At 36.6% G+C, this 19,427-nt stretch overlaps 2 protein-coding genes across 3 annotated transcripts in view; both read right to left on the minus strand.

Moving 5' to 3' along the window:
• Positions 1–12,175, minus strand: part of LOC127522501 (tudor domain-containing protein 3-like) — a 31,565-nt gene extending 19,390 nt beyond the window's left edge. For both annotated transcript variants that reach the window (XM_051912562.1, XM_051912561.1), the window contains exons 1-7: positions 11,975–12,175; positions 9,957–10,047; positions 9,711–9,776; positions 8,365–8,525; positions 2,104–2,245; positions 436–507; positions 208–357 (exon numbers count right to left, since the gene is read on the minus strand). In XM_051912562.1, coding sequence (XP_051768522.1) covers positions 208–357; positions 436–507; positions 2,104–2,245; positions 8,365–8,525; positions 9,711–9,776; positions 9,957–10,047; positions 11,975–12,012 — 720 coding nt within the window. In that variant the 5' untranslated portion in view covers positions 12,013–12,175. The remainder of the gene's footprint in view (positions 1–207; positions 358–435; positions 508–2,103; positions 2,246–8,364; positions 8,526–9,710; positions 9,777–9,956; positions 10,048–11,974) is intronic.
• A 1,361-nt stretch (positions 12,176–13,536) lies between these two features.
• LOC127522079 (GTPase IMAP family member 8-like) lies at positions 13,537–19,427 on the minus strand. The gene is made up of 5 exons (XM_051911664.1): positions 19,377–19,427; positions 18,072–18,734; positions 16,174–17,193; positions 15,878–15,976; positions 13,537–14,615 (listed from the first exon to the last, which is right to left on the minus strand). The coding sequence occupies exons 1-5, from the start codon at positions 19,384–19,386 to the stop codon at positions 14,527–14,529; spliced, it is 1,881 nt and encodes a 626-aa protein (XP_051767624.1). The 5' UTR covers positions 19,387–19,427; the 3' UTR covers positions 13,537–14,526.

The following is a 19,427-nucleotide window of genomic DNA, read 5'->3' on the forward strand; positions in this document are numbered from 1 at the left end:
TGTTTTAAAATGTAAAAATATTTCACAATTTTTACTGTATTTTTAATCAAATAAAATCAGCCTTTGTGAGCAGAAGAGACTCTTTCTAAAACATTAAAAAAAAATCTCATTTCACAAGAACTGCATCTTCAAACATATGGTCATATGGTGGGCTAACTGTTAATAGCTTTAAACATCTCATAATAATTGTTAGGGATGACAGCACACCTCTTTACTCTTGGCGACCTCTGCGATAGCAGCGGTTCTTTGTTTCTCAAACTCATCGTTGTCGTCAGCAGATTTGACAGCGTTCGTGCTCTGAAGGGTCTTCCTCTGATCCAGAGCTCTGCTGTCCACCTGCTCCTTATGAGCACATTTCTACAGAGAGACGACAGCAGATTATACAACTGGAAAATCAAATCAACCTCATAAAAAACAGATGTAAAGCGTCCTGACCTGTCCAAAGGGAACGAATGGAGGAGGTCCGCCTTCTGCACCAACGTTTCTACGACTGTGCTTGGACAGGCTCTTTTGTGAGGAAAAAGTTAGATATGTGAATATAGTATAACATTCAAGGGGAGAAAAATCTTTGGACTGAAGTCATTTACCCATTTAGATAAAGAAATGTGCTTTCTGGCTTTGATTGATCATTAAAAAAAATCATCTGTTGCCAGTGTGTCATCTATCACTGAGCTAAAACATGACAGATGGCTACAGACACTTCTGTTTGTGCCTGACACTGTGGCTTCTGTTTCTTAACTTTTAATGAATACAACCTTTAATGGGTCATATTTTCAATTCAATATTTTACAGTTTTGCATCTCTTCATTTTCTCCCTAGAGCCCACTTATAATGTTAGTTAAGGTTTCTTGCACTAAAAACAGTTTATTTCATTATTTTACACCCACTCTCTGAAACTCAGAATTAAAACCAATAGCTTGAGCTACAGTGTATTTTAGAATTCTATATGTAAATGTTCTCTGTTGCGATTGGCTGACCTCCATGTGCTGATGTCATTCATCAGGGTGGGTCAAATTGGTGGGTGGTGATATGTTAATTAAATTTACGTAAAGCAGCTTTATATTAATGAGCTCATAGTTGCGACAACCATGACGTATTCCAAATGACATTAAAGGGGACCTGTAATGCCTTTTTTACAAGATGTAATATAAGTCTCCCAGAATGTGTCTGTGAAGTTTCAGCTCAAAATCCCCCACAGATCATTTATTAAAGCTTGTCAAATTTGCCCTATTTGGGTGTGAGCAAAAACACGCCGTTTTTGTGTGTGTCCCTTTAAATGCAAATGAGCTGCTGTTCCCGGCCCCCTTTCCAGAAGAGGGCGGAGCTTTAACAGCTCACGCTTCGGTCGCTCAACAACAACAAAGCTGGAGAATCTCACGCAGCCAAAATGAGGATTGTCAGTAACGGTGTTCAGCCTTACATTGTTCAAACCGGAGTCGACACTGATGGAGAGACTCAGGAAGAAGTTACAACTTTTAGAATGAAACTGGACATTTCTGAATGGTTAGTGGATAAATTTATGTATTTACTGTGGAGTTGATTTAACTCATTGACTAGCATGTGCCGTCATGTTAATCTTTTGTGCAAATCCAATGTTGAATTGACCCTCGTTTGTGAAGCAGTTCGGCGTAAAATGACGACATGTCAACAACACTCTACTACAACAACTCTTCCTCTTCTCTAAAGCAGCCCAACATGGCCTCACCCCCTTTGTTGTGTGTTCTTGGGGGCGGGGTTTATGTAAATTTTAGGGTTAGTGGTGTCACCAACCCAGGAAGAAGCTCGTTAGTCCCTACCAGCCGTTTATTGTAGTCTCTAAACAGCAAATTCTTTAAAAGAAAATATCTCCCTTTGCATTGAACTTTGAGCGTCGTAACTTTGCAGGTGTTGTTTATGCTCAAACAGCAACATTACACACTAACTAAAGTTAAAAAAGTGAAATAATCAACCACCCCTTTAACATGAACATTAGACATGTAGAGTGAACCTTTATTTCATAGAAGCAAGAAAAAAATCCAGTTTTCTACAATACGTCCCCTTTAAACTGCATCATCATATCTGAATACATTAAAATTAAATCTTGAGAGAAAACATGCATCTCACCCTCTGAAACTCCCACTTCTCGATCATGTGATCCACCTCGCCTCCGAGAACGGCGACCTTGGAATCATCCAATAGCAGGATGCCATTCTTAACCTGAACGTCCACCAGAAGCTTCACTTTGGTTCCAGGTGGAGTGTTCAGACTGAAAGTGGAGCAGAAATCAAATTAAAGTGGATCGATCAACAGATTGAACAACAGCAATGGTAAATCAATCACTTCTGTTTAAATAAACTAAGTGAAGTTGGTAAGATTTTTAAATGTTTTTGAAAGAAGTCTCTTTTGCTCACCAAGGCTGCATTTATGTGATGATAAATACAGTAAAAATTGTGAAGTATTATTACAATTTAAAATAACTGTTTTCCATGTGAATATATAATAAAGTGTAATTTATTGCTGTGATCAAAGCTGAATTTTCAGCATCATTACTCCAGTCTTCAGTGTCACATGATCCTTCAGAAATCATTCTAATATGCTGATTTGCTGCTCAAGAAACATTTATGACTATTATCAATGTTGAAAACAGTTGTGCTGCTTTTTTTGTGGAAGACCAAGTAAATATCATTTTTAAAATATATATATATATATATATATATATATATATATTCCTTGATGAATAGAAAGTTCAAAGGAACAGCAATTATTTGAAACAAAAGTCTTTACTGTCACTTTTGATCAATTTAATATGTCCTTGCTGAATGTAAGTATTAATTTCATACTGCAACAACAAAAAATCTTTCTGACCACACTTTCCAGGTCATATTTCACCCTAAAACTGAAAGAAAAAAAATATGAAATTATATTTTAAACAAATAAAACAATGTCTAGTATTTTTACATCCATTAAGATCTGATAAACATTTCCCACACTTCCCACGAATTTCTCATTAGTGCATAACAGGTTTTTTTCTCATCAAAATAAGAATTTAAGATGAAAGTGTGCATATTCGTAATGAAGATAATATCACAGTCTCAATGATAAGTACAATTTTCTTCATGAAAATATAATTTCTGTATTTTGAGACCCAGGGATTTCTTAAGAGACCCAAAAAATGGGTCGATTTTCCTTATTTGGCGTCTGCAATGACTTTCCAAAAAGCGGTGGCTAGAGAATTTAAAATTCATAATTGCACTTCTCTGCTTTACTTGCTTCTATTTCCTGGTTGTCAATCAGTGTTTTTTTTCTCTGATGTGTTTCAGCTTTAGTAAGTGTGGGGCATTTGCTGTAAGTTGGGATTAAGAACTGGCTGTTTGACTTTAATTAAAGATTAAAGGGGGGAGAAGGGATGGATTGAGAGAGAGGAAGAGTCAGAAACTCTATTTTCCCCTCACAAACACTCTAATACCCCGAGGAGAGAAGTGGAGCAGTGAATTTTCCAAAAAGCAGGCTTATTTCCTTAAATGTGTCCCCCTGCCTGCACCCTGATCAAATGTTAATGCAACTCTCTGCACTGCAGAAGAAGGTCCTGCTAAAAATACACCACACGCACACCTCCCTGCTCTCCTACACGCCAAATAAACTCAGCGGTTAGAGTCGAACTTTCCCTGGTCCTCTCATTAGAAGAGCCCGGGGAGTTTGACAGGACAAACGCCGTCAACGTGTGACGTGACGACTGCAATTACAGACTTTCCTGACCAGTCCGTCGGCACGAAACTCAAAGGGATGAAGGAGCCGATACGAACCCCCTAGAGCCGGCAGACAAAACACTGTTTGTTCCAGTACAATGCTTCTGTTCGCTCAAACATCCCCACTTTCATTTGAAGGTGAAGTATTTATTTGAAACGAGCAACACCAAACTGAATTGAAAAGAAATTTATGCATTTCACAGAAAGATGAATTTTTAAAAAAAATCATTTTAATTTAAAAAAAGGTAAGTAAAGTTAAAGTACATATTTACATGTTTTTTCCTGTGAAAATAATTTCTTCATGCCTTAAAATATCTTGAATGCAATTCGACACCCTTGCTTCATGAATATGCAAATTAGCTCCGCCTCCACTCAATCACAGCAGCTTGGATTACCTGATCCACTCGCTCAACTGTAGTAAACGCTACATGATGCAAATGGAAATATTGGTTTAATTCAGTCATATATGTGTGAACCAGAAACTGATTCAGAAGAAGAAGAGGAAGAGTGAATTATACAGACTCTTTGTCCATGTATCAGAATGATGATGCATTTTATATATCACTTGTCTGCATAACGGTAATTAATATGATTAGCGTTTGGCTTGACTACATAGCTAATAATGTTCCCGTTCAACATCTTAGAGTCAGACAGCTGCCTCCAAAAAAAAAAAAAAAAAAAAAAAAAAAAAAAATCAGCATTGAACATCATATAAAGTCAAAGGAGAAAAGCCCCGCCCCACTCCTGACGGGATTGGTCACATGTTTGTGACAGTAGGAAACAGAGGCGGGGTTTTTGATTCACTGCAGTTTTAAAGAGAAAATCCTCCGCAATGGTGTCGACTGATGAATTTGCACATGGTTTGTCTTCAAGTATATTAAAAACACCACACAGACATATAAACAACATTAAAAAGTTGATTTGCACCACAGGAGGTTAATTATTTTTATGCATTAAGCCAGAAAAAAAAAAAAACTCAGTCTTATTCGTAATGCAAATAACCAAAGCCAAACTACAGCTCACAAGTGTGCAATGCCATCATATACATGTTGCAATAATGTATGTCCATTCCGTGTTTGTAATTCTGTGACTGAATGAAGGAGGCTTTGAGTTCAAATGAACAGTGGACAGTTTCATTCTGTATGTTAGCGACAGGGATGGATGTGGAGAGAGAGCGAGCAAAGGAACAGATGAATAAAGAGCGCTCTGTTCTTCAAACGGCACGACAACACAGTCTCCACCTGTAGCTGCTGGCCGACGGCCATCGCGACGGCAGAGCGGTAATGGAGACATGGGATTGGTGGGGTTTGAGCCAATTAGAAAGTCTGAAACTGGGGTTAAAGGAAGGGGAGTACAAGAAAAGGACAGAAAAGGTCATTTGAATTTGAAGTGGCTTTACAAGATTACACAGTGTCAGATTTCTTGGACTGAACGTGTGTTTGAGTCCAAATTACACTGCAAAAATGATTAGAGTACGTTTTACAAGAAAATACTATTTCAGTCTTTCTACTTCACGTTTAATTCAATGTGTTTCTTGCTGTTTCTTTAAAAATTATTTGTTAAATTTGTTTTATGCATTTGACACGTTCATTAAAGGTGCACTATGTAACTTTTCTTTGTTTAAAATTAACAAAATTTAAATAATGAGTCAAAACAACATCAATCCTTCTTCCAAAACGCGTTTTTGTCTTACCCTGATTTAATTCACTATGGTAAGCATGTTAGAAGTGTTTATATTTTAGACCTGTCGGGATGGTTTTGTCGGGAAATTGCATACATATGTCACTCGCTTGTGCGCGTCACGTCATATCCGTAAATAGATAAAAGTTGCTCCGCCTACTTTGACGCATGTCTGGTGTGGGAGTGGCATACGTCGCTTTTACAACATTTCAAGTCCTTCAGTTCTCACCATCTCCGAAAAGCCGAGCCAATGTTGATTCTTGTTTTATTACGAGGTCTGTCGCGCTCTCTTTTTTGCCAGCAGACTCTCCTCTGTTCAGCGTTTGTTTAAAACGTGTGATTCCCCGGAGGTTGGAGATTAAGCTTCTTCATGTCAACTTTTCTCACTCGTTGTGTAGTCGTCAACCTCCGGGGAATCACACGTTTTAAACAAACGCCGAACAGAGGAGAGTCTGCTGGCAAAGAAGAGAGCGCGACAGACCTCGTAATAAAACAAGAATCAACATTGGCTCGGCTTTTCGGAGATGGCGAGAACTGAGGGACTTGAAATGTTGTAAAAGCGACGCGGAGATGATGGTGTTTTTATTACTCAACAGGTGAGTAAAGTGTTTTAAATTGCCATATGTAGTTCACTGTAAAGCATTATCTATTGTGAAGCTCATTTCAATATGGTTGTTGTAGTTCTGTGCTGGAATTTACTTTCAAGGAAGTACTGTGTCTATTAATCCATTCTTTCTATCTAAACTGGTTATATCTCTTAAAGGGATAGTTCACCCAAAAGTTTAAATTATTCCATGATTTACTCACCCTCAAGCCATCCTAGGTGTATATGACTATCTTCTTTCAGACGAACACAACCGGAGATATATTTAAAAATATCCTGGCTCTTCCAGGCTTTATAATGGGAGGGGAGATTTTGAAGGCCAAAAAAGTGCATCCATCCATCATAACAGTAATCCACACGACTCCAGGGGGTTAATAAAGGCCTTAAATATCCATATTTAAAACTTTGTTAACTATAATAACTAGCTTCCGGCATCGATATGTGACAGAAGAGTAACCCTTGACCCAACACATGACGTAATGACAAACACGGAAGCGCAGAAGATAGAGCAAAACAAAACACCAGTCACGAATTAGAAGTCTAAGGGCTTATCCCAAATGGCATAGTTCACAGCACTTTCAGTCTTGTGGATTTAAAATGGCTGCCGTGTGCGCGTGTCCGTTAAGTCCACGAGACCGTAGGGTGTCCCGTTTGTCAATTTTAGATCTCAGAAGGGTGCTTTCGAGAGCCCCTTTTGCGTTCGATATGCACCCTCACCCACGATTTGTTTGAACCGCGAGAGGCATCTAAGCTTACGATACTCCGACATCATGTGTCATACATCGCGTCAGAGGTCACGCTTGTGGCGCAAGTCAACTTGCGCAGTATGCGTATGGTCGTCTGCCGGAAGCTAGTTATTTTAATTAATAAAGTTTTAAATATGGATATTTTTCTAACAAAAACTCATCGCTTTTCCGTTTATTAACCCCCTGGAGCTGTGTGGATATCTTTTATGATGGATGGATGCACTTTTTTGGGCTTCAAAAATCTCACCCCCCATTCACTACCATTATAAATCTTGGAAGAGCCAGGACATTTTTAAATATATCTCCGATTGCGTCAGAAAGAAAATAGTCACATACACCTAGGATGGCTTGAGGGTGAGTATATCATGGGATAATGTTCATTTTTGGGTGAACTATCCCTTTAAGACAAGAGTGAATGTTTTATGATCAGTAGGATAACAATACACAGTCACGCAGAACAAAATTCTTCCGCAAAATGCATGCACTTTTGTTTTTTTAACCGCTAGTGCGCCTTTAAAAAAAAAAAGCATTCTCAGTGCAACAAAGGTGACACATTCTTGGCATGTACATGCACAAAGATACTATTTTTCCTCATTTCAAAATGACATTAATGTTTTAGGTTCATTGAGTGCAAGAGAAAATGAGCCCTAAGTAACATCAAAAGCAACGCAATGACATGACCCTGAATGACTCTGTAGTACCGTGAACATCAATTCATAGTGTCTGCAGCAGAAAAGCCTTTTTTATGCAGCTCTCCACTACATCAAAACGTCTTTCGTCTGACTTGAGGCAATTACAGAACCTCTTATCATATTAAGAGCTACGTTTAATCAAACGGTGGGTTTTTGGCCTCATTATGGGCCACTTCACTGTGTCTGACAGGGCGAGACACTATTTCATTAAATAATGCCTAGGTGAGCTTCAAATAAATATTTGAGGTACTAGAGTTTACAGCCATTTGTTCACAAAAAGTGAGTGAAATTCTGTGAAGTTTATAACGCAGCCAAATCTTGATGTTTTAATGTCATGCTTGAAATCAGTAAGCTTGATCAAATATCTAACAAACCATCATAAGATGGAGGGAATGTGCAGAACTTTCTACAGAACTCTGTGGCCACAGATTACACACTACTCAAAATATTTCTCAAGTATGTAGTGTACATAGTATGCATACTTCCTGTACGCATGAAATAACCAGATCACCTACTGCATTTGCCAAAATGTGCACTGGAATTACATGGAATACAGTATCCCACAATGCAATGCACTTGATATTGCAGTAACATCAGGTTCCAAGAGACACATTAACACAACTTTAAATAAAAAATGCAATATAACAGTATTAATTTACGAGATGATAACGACGCCACTCGCTAAATTAAACATGTAACATAATGGGGTCATATAACAACAACGCAGCGTACTGTTTAATCGCTGCATGCCGCATACTGTTTCACACACTACTTTTAAATAATAAGCAGTGTGCACTACACACTAGCGTTTAAACGTTTGGGGTAAGCAAGATTTCTTCTGAATACTTTTATTCAGCAAGGATTCGTTAAAAAGTGAAGAAAGAAAGGTGCAAATATCCACAGATACACGGCTTTACCTGATTTTGGACAGATGTTTAAACTCAAGGCCAGTGCACAAGGTGTGTCCGTCCGTCATCTGCACTCGCAGCATTCTGGGTGACGCCTGCGACTCCTCGTGGTCTTTTGGAGCGGCGACATTACGAATCTTCTGCACCTGAAGGACACACGGACCCTCCAACTGTGGGAGAAATGTGATTTTGTATCATACACACAGATAAAACACCAAGCTAAAATGGATGTAATGGGTTTAAATTGTTGTTACAGGAAAAACACAGCTCTCAGAAACCAGATCACAGTCATTATTCAGCAGTAACATCATGTCCTTTTGGACAAACAAATGTTCTTTTAACTTTATATCCACCTCTGCTCTAACATCTATTCTCCCACTGCGTCCTGCTAATGTTCTCTTTAATAACAGCGCCATCTTGTGGGCAGCATTAGCAAGTGCACATATTTATTAGCTGGACAGTGTCATCTATGCATTATTTTGGATTTCAGCTTAAAGGATTAGTTCACTTCTGCATGAAAATTTCCTGATAATTTCCTCACCCTCATGTCATCCAAGATGTTCATGTCTTTCTTTCTTCAGTCGAAAAGAAATTAAGGTTTTTGAGGAAAACATTCCAGGATTTTTCTCCATATAGTGGACTTCACTGGGGTTCAACGGGTTGAAAATGTCAGTTTCAGTGCAGCTTCAAAGAGCTCTACACGATCCCAGACGAGGAATAAGAGTCTTATCTAGAGAAACAATCGGCCATTTTCTAAATAAATAAAAAAATTACATACTTTTTATCCACAAATGCTCGTCTTGTACTGCTCTGTGATGCGCCACGCATTACGTAATCACGTTGGAAAGGTCATGCGTGACGTAGGTGGAAGTACCGCAGTAGGGCAAAAAACTCCATCTCATTTTCTCCTCCAACATCAAAATTGTCCGACATCGTTGTTTTACCTTGTTTTGTAAAGACTGTTTGACTTAGTCTTTGCACGTTCGCTTTGTAAACACTTGATAGGTACTTCCGCCTACGTCACACGTTTTTAGAAAATGGCAGATGGTTTCTCTAGATAAGACTCTTATTCCTCGTCTGGGATCATGTAGAGCTCTTTGAAGCTGCACTGAAACTGACATTTGGTCCTTCAACCTGAAGTCCACTATATGGAGAAAAATCCTGGAATGTTTTCCTCAAAAATCTTCATTTCTTTTCGACTGAAGAAAGAAAGACATGAACATCTTGGATGGCATGGGGGTGAGAAAATTATCAGGAAAATTTCACTCATAAGTGAACTAATCCTTTAAATCCAATGGCAAAATCCTATAAATATTCTAATGATCAACATAAGTCACATCAGTTAACTTTAATACCTTTTCTATTCGGCCACTGTTGATGTCCGCCGGCAGAAAGCTCTTTCCTATGGGTCTCAGATCATTCTGTGGATTATATAATAGTATTATTTGTGTTGTTAATCAAGGTGCGGCGGCTTCTATGGAGAGCCGAATCCACATGATCACAAATAGACAAAGACAGATTGCATGAGTAAGAAACGTGTGATACTTTTGAATATAAATGTCAAATATAAGAGGAAACGAGGTAAAGGTAAAAGCACTCACATTTAACGCTACTTGGATGATGTCAGTCAATGATGTTTTCTCCTTCTCTAAAGAACTTTTACACTCCTCTATTCCTTCATCTGTAAGGTACCTGTGAGGAGAAGTGTCGATTTAGAGCAAAAGTGTTGTCGTGCAAATGCAACAGACTCCCAACCTGTATTCTGACAAGGGTTGCAAAATTCTGGAAAAAACTTTCCATGGGAATTAACGGGAATATATGGGATTTATTACAATTTAAAAATACGGTTTTCTATTTTAATATACATTAAAATATAATTTATTTCTGTGACGCAAAGCTGAATTTTCAGCATCATTACTCCAGTCTTCAGTGTCACATGATCCTTCAGAAATCATTCTAATATGATGATTTGATACTTAATTATCAATGTTGGAAACAGTTGTGCTGCTTAATATTTTTTATAACCTGTGATACTTTTTTTTTTAGGATTCTTTGATGAATAAAAAGTAAGTTTATTTAAAATAGAAATCTTTTGTAACAATATTCACTACCGTTCAAAGTTTTGGGGTCAGTAATTTTTTTTCCTTTCTTTGGTTTTGAAAGAAATTAATACATTTATTCAGCAAGGATGAGTGAAACTGATAAAAAGTGATATTAAAGATTTCTATTTTGAATAAATGCTGTTCTTTTTTAACTTTTTATTCGTCAATGAATCCTGAAAAAAGCATCACAGGTTCCAAAAAAATATTAAGCAGCACAACTGTTTTCAACATTGTTAATTCAGTATCAAATCAGCACATCAGAATGATTTCTGAAGGATCATGTGACAGTGATATAAATAACAATTGCTACAATAAAAATATTTATTTTATATATTTACTAAATTAGAATTAATTGGATGCAAAAAATAAATAACTATGTTATTTCATGTTATTATGACCAAACAAAATGTTTATATTTATGTTTGTATATATATGATACATTTTATATAAATTTCCCAAAAATTCAATTAATTCTGTTAAATTCCTGTTAAGTCTCCGGAAACTTTTCGCCCGTTGCAACCCTAACTCTGACTACTTTTTGATCACTTTTAAAACGTAATATTTAAAATAAAATAAAACAAAACAAAAAACAAAGAGAAAGAAAACATTTTCCATCAACAACATGTGATCATGTAACTCATAAAAAAGTAACAGTAATCTGATTATGAGCATTTTAAAACATAATATAATCTAATTATACAAGTACTACATTTTTGGAATCTGATTACATAATCCAGATGACATGTACATCATCATATGTCACTAACAAAAAAATCATATATTTTAAAGCAAGACTCTACAGGCAAATCCATTGTTTTTTCGTGCACTGGTCACTATATTGTGCTTCCATAACTTGACTTGAAAGATAAACTAAAATACACATTTATGTGTTTATTTTATTGCACTTTATCTATTTGCATCTGTAGATTTCAATCACAACACATATCTTTAAACGCCATGAGTTTTACCATGGTAATGTAAATGCAATGAGTAAACCAAAGTACCATAGTATTAGCATGGATACCATGGTACTTCAATATAACACTAATATGTACAGTCAAGTGTGAGATCTAGAGGAACTGAACTCCAGATCTGAACACACAACTCTTCAAACACTGAAAGATGCTGTTAATTGTTCTTAAGACGTTTAATTAATGGAGATTGTGAAACTTGACATGACAGTCCGGACTGATTAAAAGGATATCAATTAGAAACTTCCGCAGCTGTTTATTAAAACATCACACATTACATATATATAATATGACTATTAATAATTTACTAGTAGCAGTTAATAAATGTTGAATATCGTGCTAATGATTTAATCGCTATCTGCACCCAACCGACCAAAAGCCGGAGGCGAAGAAATAAACTAATGAAGTGATATAAACTATACGTTGTTAAATTAACTTATAAAGTCACGATAAAAGTAAATCGGAGTGAGTAAATGAATGTAAACATGAGTTAGCATCATTAGCATGCTAAACACAGTTAGCCGTTAGCACTCAGTAATGACTCACCAGCCCTCTTTAATGAGCGCTGAGCTCAGATCGCACATCTTCACATATACTGATGAGTCTGTAAGGAATCACTGTCTGGAATATCGCTGGCTTCCCATTCTGTGTTATTCGGGATTCATTTCTACAGCGTTAGCGGCTCCTGCTGCTGGACAAAGACAGATGACGTCACGCGCAAACTTCTGACACTTCAAAGGTCAAAGTGGAGCGGCGCTGACGTAAAAATTAGCATAACACAAAAGTAAGGATGCTATGATTTGCTGTCGGTCCTCCAGCTCAAAAGCTTTAAAATCTACAGTTTACATTTTTATAACAACATCCATGTTTATGTTCATGTATAATTATGTTATTGTAATTAAGTAGACCTATATTATGTTTATGTATAGGCTACATATCTTTTATACTCATTGTCACTCATTCAGTGACATGATTTTTAAATGATTTGTAGGCAAATACTAGTAGTAATAATAATAATAATAATATACACTAAAATATATATTATAAATAAAATATATACACCACCAATCAAATGTTTGTGGTTGGTAAGTTTTTTAATGCTTTTGAAAGAATTATATTAAAATATTATTACAATTTAAAAGAGCTTCTATGTGAATATATTGTAAAGTGTAATTTATTTCTGTGATCAAAGCTGAATTTTCAGCATCATTACTCCAGTCTTCAGTGTCACATGATCCTTTAGCTACTCAAAAAACGATTTTTATTAATTTATGATTATTATTAATATTAGAGAGCTTTTATTTACATTCAGTATCAAAAGGAATAGTTCCTGTAAAAATGAAAATTATATTCCTGTGTGCTGATTTTTTTCCTATCAAACACAGAAGTAGAAATTGTAAATCTTCACATAGCTGTTTCATGTATAATTATGTTATTGTAATTAAGTAGATTTATATTATGTTTATGTATAGGCTACATATCTTTTATATACTCATTCAGTGACATGCTTTTTAAATGATTTGTAGGCAAATACTAGTAGTAGTAATAATAATAATAATATACACTAAAATATATATTATAAATAAAATATATACACCACCAATCAAACATTGGTAAGTTTTTTAATGCTTTTGAAAGAAGTTTCTTCTGTTCAAATTGTAAAAAATATTATTACAATTTAAAAGAGCTTCTATGTGAATATATTGTAAGTTGTAATTTATTTCTGTGATCAAAGCTGAATTTTCAGCATCATTACTCCAGTCTTCAGTGTCACATGATCCTTTAGCTACTCAAAAAACATGTATGATTATTATTAATATTAGAGAGCAGATAACTCAGTTTATTTACATTCAGTATCAAAAGGAATAGTTCCTGTAAAAATGAAAATTATATTCCTGTGTGCTGATTTTTTTTTCCTATCAAACACAAAAGTAGAAATTGTAAATCTTCACATAGCTGTTTCCCGTACACATGTACAGTGACCATGACTGTTATTTTCATACAAGTAGATTTCATAGTAGATTTCAAGGAAAAAAGGAAAAAAAAGTACTAGGATGTCACCGACAACCAACATTATGAAGCATGCATATATTAAACAGACAGCAGTCTTTGTGAAGGCTCAACAATTTCTTTATTTTTTAACCTGATAAAATACAATCATGTAAAACATTAAAGTCCCCCTGTGGTGAAAATCAACTTTTTAATGTTGTTAATATGTCTATGTGCTGTTTTTAATGTACTTTAAGACAAACCATGCGCAAATTCATAAGTCAACACCATTGCTGAGTATTTTCTCTTTAAATCTGCAGTGATCTAAAGACAGTTTCAAAAACGCGGTTTGAAATCGCTGGTGTTTCTGACAATCACGTCAGTGTGCCGGCAGGCTTTAGCATATAACGTTAGCAACACATTATTAGCTGTTTGATAACATAGTCAAGCAAAAGGCTAATCATATTAGTTACTGTAATGTGTCCGATGTTGTAAAGAGCGATACCATTGTGCAGCGTTTACTGCAGTGAAGTTGACCGAGTGGATCTCTGAGTGGAGGCGGGGCTAATTAGCATATGCATAGATCCACAAATACTAAATGAACCATAGAGACAAAGCGCATTTAGGGGAGGGGCAATCTAACCCAGACAGTGGTGTTTTTAAAGAAATAGGATGTCACTGACAACCAACATTATGTGATGTTTTTAAAGAAAGTACTATATGAACATAAAAATCTCTGATAGAAGTTTAAGTGATACAAATTTATCAATTCAAAGAAAAGGGACACAAAATCAAAGGATACAGGTTACTATACCGGACTAAATCATAACTCTAAGTTAGACTTCAAATTTCAATTACATTTATGTAAAGTATTATACATTTACAATTCTGAGTATTAATTAGAAATATTAACACACATATTTAACACATGATTACCAAATTGAAGTTACACAGCATATGTTTATCACATTTTTAAGCAGAGTGTATGTTTTACTCTGCAAACTGCAGGCATACATCATTTTTTACTGAAGTATTGCTAATGTGAATGAATCTGAAGTTTGGATGCATTATCTGACGTCTCTGGATCGTGTTGATCTACTGAGCTTGTTTCATGTCTTGATGTTTCTGATGTGCTGTTCCTCACTTTGTTGAAGCCACATCATCACCTTTTCATTTGAACTTTGTCTCACGTTTTCATCTGTAGGTGTTATAAAAATGACAATGTAAGGGACAGAGAATATAATTTTGGCAGGAGATAAACTGGTTCAGCACATACAATTTTACATTATACCTATACACCGATCAGGCATAACATTATGACCACCTTCCTAATATTGTGCTGGTCCTCCTTTTGCTGCCAAAACAGCCCTGACCCGTCGAGGCATGGACTCCTCTAGACCCCTGAAGGTGTGCTGTGGTATCTGCACCAAGATGTTAGCAGCAGATCCTTTAAGTCCTGTAAGTTGCGAGGTGGAGCCTCCATGGATCGGACTTGTTTGTTCAGCACATCCCACAGATGCTCGATTGGATTGAGATCTGGTGAATTTGGAGGCCAAGTCAACACCTCAAACTCATTGTTGTGCTCCTCAAACCATTCCTGAACCATTTTTGCTTTGTGGCAGGAGCATTATCCTGCTGAAAGAGGCCACAGCCACCAGGGAATAACGTTTCGATGAAAGGGTGTACATGGTCTACAACAATGCTTAGGTAGGTGGTACGTGTCGAAGTAACATCCACATGGATGGCAGGACCCAAGGTTTCCCAGCAGAACATTGCCCAAAGCATCACACTGCCTCCGCCGGCGTGATTCATCAGACCAGACCACCTTCTTCCATTGCTCCGTGGTCCAGTTCTGATGCTCACATGTCCACTGTTGGCTCTTTCGGTGGTGGACAAGGGTCGCCAAACTGGTCTGTGTCTATGCAGCTCCATACGCAACAAACTGATGCACTGTGTATTCTGACACCTTTCTATCAGAACCAGCATTAACTTCTTGAGCAATTTGAGCTACAGTAGCTCGTCTGTTGGATCGGACCACACGGACCAGCCTTCGCTCCTCACCTTGTCCACCCATGACCCTGTCGCCGGTTCAACACTGTTCCTTCCTTGGAGCACTTTTGATAGATACTGACCACTGCAGACCGGGAACACCTCACAAGAGCTGCAGTTTTGGAGATGCTCTGACCCAGTCGTCTAGCCATCACAATTTTGCCCTTGTCAAACTCGCTCAAATCCTTACGCTTGCCCATTTTTTCCTGCTTCTAACACATCAACTTTGAGGACAAAATGTCCACTTGCTGCCTAATATATCCACCCACTAACAGGTGCCGTGATGAAGAGATGATCAGTGTGATTCACTTCAACTGTCAGTGCTCATAATGTCATGCCTGATCGGTTTATACAAATTAAGAAAAATATTTGCTTCAAGTTATATGTTTTATGTAAAGCTAAATAACTCACCAGGATTCTGCAGAATGTTAAAGAGTCCATCCATTATAATTGCTTCAAATCTGCTTCCTTCTCTCCTTAACAGCTCCTTGAGTTTTTCATCAGCTGACACTGAAAGAGGAAAATGGCACAGAAAGAGAATACAACTTATGATATTAAGTGACCGTTTTAAGATGTCCTCTGAGGTCAATTATGTTTTTAAAGTAATGAGCTCAATGTAAAGAAGGTGTATTGTGCTTAGCTCTGTAATTGCTGCTTGCAGCTATATATATTATGGGTATTGAAATTAGACAGAAGTGCAAACTTACAATCTGGAGTGTCTATCATGCTTCTGTTACTTTTCACTTCTATACCAGCGTCTGACTCTTCATCTCTATATGCAGAGAAATTCATCCCTAATAACTTTAACTTTATCTTCTTTTTCATCTCATTACACCTTTTGTTCAACTCCTGGTTTATTAATTCTGCAACATTATCAGCATTCAGACTTATTTCCTCGTCTTGTTGTGCGTCAGATACACGAACGTTCACTTCTGCAGCACATTGTGTGTTGAGACCGAATGGACTGATTTTTGCCGCCATCTCATCGATCTTCTGGAGCAGCTCTCTGATTTGAGCTTGAACATTATCTGGATTTTTCATTATTCCTTGTTTATTCTTCTGTTTTCTCTTGCGTTTTCTTGTGTGTTCAGTTCTCTGAAGGCTTTTCTCTGGATCACTGTATTTCTGTATGTTGAAACGAAACAGACTGTTTTCTGCCACCATCTCATCGATCTTCTGGAGCAGCTCTGTGACTTGATCTCTGTTCTCCTTGTCTGAGTTGTCAAAGACGTGATATCTGTTCCTGCATTTCTCAATCAGCCACTGGAGGGCGTCACCTTCACTCTCAATGTGCTGCTCGACTGATATGTCTGGAATCCTGTCGCCCCATGTGAACAGAACTATAGTGTGTCTCCAGACGTCTTCTCCAAGAATGGCCATATACTCTTCAATGATACATTTCTGTTCAGTCTGGAATGAAGTATCAACAGGAATCACCAAGATAATGGCGTGAGGGAACTGCATATGTTGTGATTGGCTGATGCTCTCCAGGATTGCAGCCTGAGCAAACTTTGGGTTGAATTTAGGCGAGAAATATTTCCACCAGCCTGGGGTGTCCAACACAGTTATTTTTCTGTCATTTACTTCATTTGAATATTTTGGGCACTTTTCTGTCCCTTCTGTTTTAACTTTTTCTTTATTGAAGATAGTGTGTATGGTTGAACTCTTCCCAGAAAGGGTCCAACCAAGCAGTACAATCCTTGTTTCTGAGAGAGGAGCCACAGCTTCTGAAGAAAACATGAAAAATGTCAGGATTTAATTTGGCTTTTTTAGAAAAATATTACTTATTTGCATGTTTGAAATGTGCTCATTCTTGAAATCGACTCTTTATTCTGGCATATTTTCGATGTGTAAGGCCAATAATATTAAAATGATTGTCAACTTTTAAATAACAAAAATGGAAGTCTGAAAATGATGTAATGACTGAACATGATACACAAATTCCTTTGTATAAACTCCTACAATTGAGCTAGCAACACCAAAGTCAAGTTATTGATTCCCAGTGAATGCATGAACTGATAAAATGTACACACCGAATGCAATGTAAGTCGGTTTGGATAAAAGCATCTGCCAAATGCATAAAAATGTCAATTCAACCAACTTCATGAGGTGCATCCTGGGATTCAATGGGGTTCTGAATAGAACTCTAGGGTTCTTGACTCTTGAATTTTAAAGAACACTTTATGCCAAAAATGTTGTCAGGAGAAATGTCTTAAATGATTGCATAATACTTTAATGTTTGATGGGTTTTTTCAATTTTTTTTTTTTTTTTTCTAGTGATAAAGAATGTTTATGAGCTGTTTAATTCTTAAAATTTAATTGCATTTAAAAACTGATTAAATCCATAAAACCTTTACTTCTAAGAGTGTAGTTTTTTAAAATATTGAAGGAAAAACATGTGATGAGCACTTGAAGCATCATCAAGTGCTCATCACACGCTATATTTTTAAAAACAACTTTTGTTAATAAATGGATTTTTACTCAATTTCTATTTGTCTACAAAACTAATTTGAAGTTTTTATGTCAAAATGTTCATGAGAAACATAAATCCACTCAAATGATTCAAACATTTAACTAGTACTGCACATTTCTATGGTTTACTTACCTATTTCTTTCAGCAGATCTCTTTTGTCCTGCAACATTTTTTGTCTGGCTTCGTTTTCATCTCTCTTTCTCTTTATCTCCAGTAGCATGTCATCATGTGTTTCAAAATGCTTGCCACTGTTTGTTGCCACAACATCATCAATCTTGTCAAGCAGTTCTTGAACTCCAGCACTTTTATTTTCATTCTCAAAGATGTGATATCTTTCTCCACATCTCTGTATGATCTCCTGCAGTTCTTCTCCTTGATTCTTTATGTGCTGCTCAATGTTTCTGTCCTTCAGTGAATCGGCTCGTGTAAAGAGCACTATAGTGTGTCTCCAGATTCTCTCACCAAACAGACTAAGGTGCTTCTCAATGCTGAGTCTGTTTTCTTCAGTGAAAGGCAAACTGAGATTAATGACCAGGAGAAAGACATGAGGCCCCGGTGGACACAGGAAGACACTGCAAACCAGCTCCTGTTTCACAACCTCTGGTGAATCTTTCAAACTAAATATCTGCCACCAGCATGGAGTGTTAATCAGGGTTATCTTCCTTCCAATCACATCACCGTCTTTCCTCACAGACTTCACAAAATGTTTGTCAGATGCAACTTCACCACCTAAAAGCCTGTTTATCACCGAGGCTTTGTCAGATTTCTGCCACCCCAGAACAACAGCTCTTAGTCCTGTCAGAAAAAAACATGAGGATTTTGAAAAGTCAAACTGAAAATTCCTTTTTAAATTTTATTATTTTAATTAAAAAAAACAAAAAAAAAACATTAAAGTATCAAAATCTCAATAGTGATTCACACTGAAAAGTTATTTTTAGTAGTAAAATAAACTTTAACAAATAAACTTTTTGATTTTTGCGTGCGACTCATGTTTTTTGATGCAATGGATTCACTTTAGAAAGTTGTAAACATCTTTGTTTCAAATAAATAATACACGCTAAAAAAAATTTTACGAACCATCAAACTGTCCAAATGTGGTTTAAAAAGCCAATTAAATCTGATTTTGGAAATGCATTTAAACAGTCAGATCAGATTTCCTGTAGTTTTTCTTACTTTCTGGACACATCGTGTCTACAGCTTTAAATCCAGCACGCTAAACCACAAGTTTCCAGAGTGATATAAAAACCTGGTAACCAACTAGAAACTAAAAGCTCTGGAAGAGTGTGTCTAACTCTATACATTTAGGTATGTTCGTAGATGTAGAGAACAAGGTAAAGGACTAAACCGTTTTATTTACAGTAATGCATTTAGATGGTTTATTATCAATACAAAGCAAACGATAAGTCGACAGCTTAACAAACTGCCAGCAAACTTTACCTTGATCCATCTTTTACACACCCCTTCTGTTTTGTTTTCCAAAACAAAAAC

Source organism: Ctenopharyngodon idella, chromosome 11 (genome assembly GCF_019924925.1).
Source record: "Ctenopharyngodon idella isolate HZGC_01 chromosome 11, HZGC01, whole genome shotgun sequence".
NCBI lineage: Eukaryota > Metazoa > Chordata > Actinopteri > Cypriniformes > Xenocyprididae > Ctenopharyngodon > Ctenopharyngodon idella.